General features: G+C 47.8%; 1 protein-coding gene and 1 long non-coding RNA gene across 3 annotated transcripts; both read left to right on the plus strand.

The window, feature by feature from the left end:
* The first annotated feature begins 702 nt into the window (after window positions 1–702).
* Window positions 703–4,679, plus strand: LOC6038983. Its single transcript, XM_001848616.2, has 3 exons — window positions 703–776; window positions 839–3,602; window positions 3,672–4,679. The coding sequence occupies exons 1-3, from the start codon at window positions 770–772 to the stop codon at window positions 4,609–4,611; spliced, it is 3,711 nt and encodes a 1,236-aa protein (XP_001848668.2). The 5' UTR covers window positions 703–769; the 3' UTR covers window positions 4,612–4,679.
* A 1,725-nt stretch (window positions 4,680–6,404) lies between these two features.
* On the plus strand, window positions 6,405–6,884 carry LOC119770037. 2 transcript variants are annotated; one of them, XR_005278627.1, is made up of 3 exons: window positions 6,405–6,626; window positions 6,686–6,752; window positions 6,814–6,834. It is a non-coding gene; the product is annotated as an uncharacterized LOC119770037 (long non-coding RNA). The 2 variants fall into 2 exon arrangements; XR_005278628.1 differs by having other exon boundaries at window positions 6,406–6,626; window positions 6,686–6,884.
* The last annotated feature ends 469 nt before the right edge of the window (window positions 6,885–7,353 follow it).

Raw genomic sequence — 7,353 nt, forward strand, 5'->3', positions numbered from 1 at the left:
AATTTAATGGCGAAAGTTTTTAATTAGATAGCTTCGTTAGCTGAGCCGTGCGAGAGAAAGATGACTCCGGTCGGTCTTTGCACATCGTCATCATCCTCATCAGCATCGGTGGACCGGGTAGTTCGAGTGGGCGACGATAAAGCGGGATTACATCCAAAGCTTCACTTACGCAATTACCAGCGTGGAGTCTCCTGGATATTCGGGCCCATGTTGGTGGAGGTACTTGGGCGGAAAATGGATTTCTGCGGTGCACGTCATACCAAACACCGGATGTGACCGCCTGCGAAGAGGTTCAAAGTCACACACGCGTGACGAAGCTATCTTTTGGGCGTTGGAGTGAAGAGGCGTCAATCAGTATTATCTCATAGCACATTGGGGGTCCATAAAGATATTCCGGATAGCCGATTCTCAAGTGGATCATATAACATTCGTTTATCAATGCCGATTTGCAGCGGACCACCATTGACCGCAATTTGGGAGGCAGGCCCGAAGGGCGTTGCGTTTCGCGACGAGCTACGAGTGTGTCTCTGTCAGGTGTTACCTGGTAACAATTACCGAACGCATTTGCAGCGGGAATACCTGGCTGCGCGGGCTGGAATTGGTGCATCCCGAAAGGCTTTTACAGCGCGGACTTATCTGTCGCGGAGCAATTATGTTATGACATCGTCCGTTTGCAATTCGGCGTGATAAGCCGATGGCTATTTAAGACCATGGAGTTGACGGACTGGTCAGTATTTGGGTGACAAATTTGGCAGGAAGCGGTCTAGAGATGAAGGGTGAGTACAAAGTTTTGAAGTGTTGAAGCGAAAAAGAGATCTGAAATGAACCTCTTCAACAGTGTATTGGGCAGCGTTAGCCCTAGTGTTAGTGATCGTTGGTGCTAACGCTCAGGATGACTTGTGTGGAGAACGGCCGAACTTCTCCTTCGTGAGAAACGAGAACTACTGCTATCGGTACTTTATGTGCATCTACGGCTTTGCCTATCCGATGCGATGCAGTGGAGAGTTTTGGTTCAGCGAGGAGTCCCAAAGCTGTCAACCGCAGGATCAGGTGACGTGCGATATTACAGGACCTCCACCGACTCCGGTCCCGACGCCAGGCATTTGCGACAATACGGAGGACAATGAACTCGTACTGCATCCGTACTTTTGCAACACCTACTACATCTGCGTTGGACAGATTGGAACGCCGGTGGTTTGTCCTTCGGGAATGTGGTTTGACGCAGAGCGACGAATCTGCGCAGATCCCTTGGACGTTAGCTGTCCCCACGGACCCACTGGAGCGGCCAGATGCCGCATGGAAGAAGACTTCGCGCTGGTCCCAAACGAGCACTACTGCTACCGGTACTACCAATGTATCAACGGATTCCCGTACCCAATGAGCTGTCCAGATAACACGTGGTTCGATGCCGTACGTGACGTCTGTGACGATCCTGCTAACGTCGAGTGCATCCTGGAGCCGGGTGAGCCTATTCGGCCTCCAACTCCCCGAATCTGTGACAACACACCCAACAACGTCCTCACAGCGAATCCGACCGCATGCAACAAGTACTACGTCTGTGTTGATCAAATCGGATGGTCCAAGATCTGTCCACTCAACCTGTGGTTTGACGAACAACAACAAACCTGCGTACCTGCAGGTACCGTGGACTGTCCCCTAGGACCACCCTTCCCCCCAGAGACCACAACAACTCCCTTCAGCCGTTGTGACGACGTTCCAAATCTGTCGTTTGTTCGCAACGAAGACTACTGCTACCGCTACTTCCAGTGCCGAAACGGAGTGCCCTTCCCGTTGATCTGCCAGAACAACCTCTGGTTCTCAGAAGAGCAGCAACGCTGCGTAGATCCGGACACGATCGAGTGCGAGATCGACCACCCACCACCACCGGTAACGCCAACTCCGGGAATCTGCAACGACGCCGAAGACGGACAGCTGGTACAACACCCGTTCCACTGCAATCAGTACTATCTGTGCGTGAACGGGGTAGGATTCCCCACGATTTGCCCCTCAGGTCAATGGTTCGATGAACCAAACCAAACCTGCAACAACCCCCTCTTCGTAGACTGCCCACATGGTCCGTCAACGCCAGCACCAGATCCGTTTGCCGTGTGCGAGGGCGTCACCGATTACCACTTTGTCGAGAATGACAACTACTGCTACCGATACTTCCAGTGCATCGGAGGAACTCCGTACCCGCTCGTCTGCCACGACGGCATGTGGTTCGACGAAGAACGTCAGCTGTGCGACCGGCCAGAGTACGTAGAATGCGACGCGACACCACCACCGATCGTACGTCCCCCTGCTTTCGCCGATATCTGCGATGATGTCCGGGATGGAGAGCTGGCACCCCATCACACCTTCTGCAACGAATACTTCCTATGCGTGCGCGAGGTTGGCTGGCCTCTGATCTGCCCTCCGGGACTGTGGTTCGACCAGGAACAGCAAACTTGCTCAGCTGCGGGTACCGTCGAGTGCACGTTGGCTCCAGAACGTCCCCCGGTTACCGAGAGTCCGTACGCTAGGTGTTCCGGAATTCCAGAAAACGCTTACGTTCGTGATCCAAACTACTGCTACCGGTACTTCAAGTGTGTTGGGGGTTCGCCATTCCCGATGATCTGCCCCAACGAGCAGTGGTTCGACGAACGACAGCAACGCTGCCGCGATCGCTCTGAAGTCGACTGCGTTGTCGAAGACGAACCTCCACGCCCTCCACCAACTGCGGGTATTTGCAACGGTGTCACGAATGCCATTCAGGTCCCCAACCCAAGAGCGTGCAACCAATTCTACATTTGTGTCGATGAAATCGGCTTTCCTCAGATTTGCGGACCTGGATTGTGGTTTGACGAAGAACGACAAACCTGCTCGCCACCTGGAGAGACCAGCTGTGATCTGGGACCTCCACCGACGACGACTATCGCACCTCACCCGTGGGCATTGTGTGACGATGCCCCTAACTACTCCCTCGTAGCAAGCCCGAACTACTGCTACCGATTCTTCCAGTGTATCGATGGGGCTCCCTTCCCGATGATCTGCCCCAACGAGCTGTGGTTCGACGAGGAGCGACAGATGTGCGCGGATTCTTCCGAAGTCTCCTGCGTCGTCAATCCAAACCCTCCGGTCGTTCCCCCGACTCCGCAAATCTGCGCCGGAATCGCCAACGGACGCCAGGTGCAGAATCCGCGAGCCTGCAACCAGTTCTACGTTTGCGTCGATCAAGTCGGATACTCGCTGGTGTGTCCAACTGGGCTTTGGTTCGACGAGTTCCACCAGATCTGCTCCCCTCCTTCGTCCACCTACTGTCCGTTGGCACCGGTAACAACCACCCCCTCCCCGTACGAACGCTGCCACGGTATCCCGGACTACGAAACTGTACGGAATGATTTCTTCTGCTACCGGTACTACCAGTGCTTGGACGAGGTGGCTTATCCGATGATCTGCCGGCCTGGCCTGTGGTACGATCACGAGCGACAGGTGTGCGACTTGAGCCGGAACGTGCAGTGCGAGCTGCGACCTGGTAATCCTGGACCTATCAACCCAACGCCGGGTATTTGCGATGACGTCCAAGATGGACGGTTCGAACGGAACTGGAACTTCTGTAACCAGTAAGTATAAAACTGCTTCAATGTAGATTACCCTCTAACAAAAAAAAAAAAAAAAAAACAATCTTCCAGATACTACCTCTGCGTAGGCCAGGTAGGATACCCCCAAATCTGTCCCGACGGGCTGTGGTTCTCGGAAAACCGTCAAACGTGCGACCTGCCCGATAACGTGTTCTGTCCGCTGGGAGCGTCGACGCCGGCCCCAACACCGGAAACGCGCTGCTACGGAAAGTCCGACCTCTCGCTGGTTCACAACGAGTACTACTGCTACCGGTACTTCCAATGCTTCAACGGTATCCCCTACCCAATGATCTGCAGCGGCGAGCTGTGGTTCTCCGAGGCCGACCAAAGCTGCCTGCCGGCGGACGAGGTCGAGTGCGTCGTTCAGGACCGACCCCCGGTCGTCCCGCCTACTCCGCAGATCTGCGACGGAGTCACAAACGGTCGCCAGGTGCTACATCCCTTCTTCTGCAACCAGTTCTACGTGTGCATCGACCAAGTCGGTTTCCGCCAGGTGTGTCCGTTCGGTTTGTGGTTCTCGGAAGAACTCCAAAACTGCGTGTCCGCTGGAGAGGCTGAATGTCCGCACGGATTGACCCCAACCGCCTCCCCCATTGAAAACATCTGCGTGGACAAACCCATGGGCGCCAAAGTTGCAAATCCCACGGATTGCTCGTGGTTCTTTATCTGTATCAACGGAGAACCGTTCCCGTCGCCCTGCCCCGAGGGCATGGAGTTTGACGGACCGCTACGCCAGTGTGTTCCGGCAGGTGAAGCCGAATGCTCTGACTCCGTGACCACTCCGGCAACTCCGCATCCGTGCTTCGAAGAGGAGGACTACACGCTGGTGAGGAGTCCGTACAGCTGCGCTGGGTACTACGAGTGCATCGGAGGCTACGGTCGGCCCTCGTTCTGTACGGAGGGTGAGTACTTTAGCGAGGAGCTGCAACGCTGTGATGCTGCGGAAAATGTGGACTGCAGCGTGGAGGATTCGTCGTCGGAGGAAGATTAATTCGTGGAATAACTAAAGCGAGATTGAATGTATAGAATGCTGTAAAATAAACAATTCATGATCAAAAAAAGCTTAGTATAAAAATTTTGCTTGCTCCATAACTTAATCCCGCTCTAAATCTCCCAAAGTGTTCAATCCCTTCTCCGATATCAATTATGTACAGTAGTCACTCAAAGCATGCCAATTAAAAAAAGTTGCTCTTCTGTCGGCAATCGGGGGGAGCAAACTCGTGCAACCACAGCTGGACGAGACCACAATTGAAGATATAATATGCGATGACCACGAAATGGCACCTCCTCTGGCACCACAGCTTTGTGGTTGCTAATTGAAGACAATCACCTGATTCTTGCTGTTTAAGTTGGCGAACAATCGATGCCAATTGGACGGAATAACGTGTTGATAGGAGCGAGAAATGGGTTTTTAATTGATTTAACCATTTTGTCTTTCGTAAAGCTATGTTTAAATGTACAGAAAAACTTGGCCTTGAAAGATCCTACTAAATCAACCAAATCAACATAAAATTTAAAATTTATTGACAGTGCTGCCAGTTTGCTAGACATCACTATCGAAAAGACCGTTTCAAAATTTAACGATGTAGAAAAAATAATACAGAAGCGATTTCAACGTTCTCTAAATTCTACAAGAGGCTGAAAATGTTGCCAGAATACCAATTTGACTTAACTTGTGATTTAATGAAGAGGACTTGGCGATTTTACAAAGGGGATTGTGCATGAGCCACGTGGCCTTTAAATTTGATATTTTCCCCCTCTCCCACCCTGGGTGTAGTTACAATGTCGCGAATTTTGAAAATATGGTTTAATGTTGAGAAAAATATATTCATTGATTTTTTAAGAATTTTGTAGACTTTCCAAAACGTGAAAAAAAACAAAAATTAAAAAATCTGACATTTAAAATAAACGTTTTTTTGTGACATTAAAAATTATCATGTCTTTTTGTGAATTTTAGCCTTTATTTGTTTGACACTCTTAGACTTCAGAAAAGAAAAACTAACAGGAAAAAATATTTCTTTTTGTTACAAAGGTTCAGGTCAGCAGAAAAAATATTTGTAAAATCCAATATTTCCAAATAGTGGGCACCACTGTAAATGTATTTTGATGGTTTCATATAATGGCTTTAAACATGACAATCCAAGCAGACGGAAATAACTTGGGAATAACATTTTTTGATATTTGAATATACTAGTCCAAAAACATTTTATGTTATTTATAACAAGATTTGTTATTCGTCGTTATGATTTTTTTGTTATTGGATTGTTATTGTCATAACAGACTAATAACATTTTTAGTTATTTTTCGAACAAATCTTTGATATTATTTTTTGTTATTTTAACAACTAATCCGATCATCCCAATGACAGTCTGAGGTATTCTTCCATATCAAAAAATGTTATTCCAAAGTTGTTTTGGCTTTCAACCATGTAACCGTCACCCTGTCGCAACTCAAATGAACTGGTAACTCATTCCACAAACACAAACCCAAAAGAACTGCGCCATCTCTTTCTCATAAAGGGAAACTGCTGAGTGCTCCGCGCACGTGCACCGGAGTGCCATTTCAAATTCACTCTGCTAGATCTCATTTATGGCCTTGAGGGACGAATCAAGATTTGCGAAAATGGGCATAGGAAAATCCCTCCCGTGTACTGGCAAATAATTGCAATCGTACACCCTCGTTGTGTATGTGCTGGGATCGCCCAATTGAATGATAGGGACCAGAACGAGAGAGAACTAATCGGCAATCGGGTCCCACACATGTGTGGTTAGACGGCGATTTTGCTAAGATCTAATGATCTTCGGGAGTTGCGAACCATTCGAGTAAAGCTCGCCGACCGGTTTAGTCCCACTCGAGGGCCACTAGCAAGTGATTAGATTACCCGCCATTTTGTGATCTAAAGTGTGAGCACGTGTGACTTAGTAGTCTAAAGTTTTAAGTTTAGTGCGAAATCCGTTGTGCTGCGACGTTTCCCTTCGGGAAAGTGCGATACTGCCTGAAGAAGGTGTAAGTTTTTTTTAACAAATCTGGGTGATTAGTCATCTAACCCGAAAATATTGATTTAGGCTCACCTGAAGAGTAGTTGGAAGGCTAGAGCGGAGCCAATCACGGTACCGAGTAGAATCCAAACGAGTAAGCTTGCTTTTTGTAAAATTATGTGCGAAATCATAGAAACTCCTCGAAAATTCTTTAGGTTTGGTCACTCGGGGCTCGTTAGTCTCTAGAAAACGCCTTTTGAAGCTTACAAAAATATTGTATGGTTTATGAGAAATCTACGATACAAAAAGCGTAACGCCACCGCGTATAAAGAGGTTTCTTTGTACCGTCTGCCCGGGAACATTTCAAATATAAATTTATCATTTCTCCTACCGTGTAAAAATTTGTTTCTTAAAAGTCCAAATCAATACTTTTTTTGAAACATCAAATTGATCAGAAAATTCTTTCTAAAGTAACTAAGTTTGTAACATTCACATTTCCATTCTCTATGGCCAGCTCTCAAAATTGTATGAGAAAACTAAAGATTCAAAATGGTTTAACAAAAGTAGAACAAATACATCATATTAAAAAAACGAGAAAAAAATGTGTAATTTAGTAAATTTTTCAGGAGGGTTTTTGATTATGTTTGATATTTTACGATTAATTTCATAATCATTTTTCGGTAGGAACGCCAAACGTTCTTGAAAAATTGTGGGTTTCATATACTGCATTGTTCAATTTTGAGTTTTTGTTTAAG

The sequence above is a fragment of the Culex quinquefasciatus genome, chromosome 3, assembly GCF_015732765.1.
Source record: "Culex quinquefasciatus strain JHB chromosome 3, VPISU_Cqui_1.0_pri_paternal, whole genome shotgun sequence".
NCBI lineage: Eukaryota > Metazoa > Arthropoda > Insecta > Diptera > Culicidae > Culex > Culex quinquefasciatus.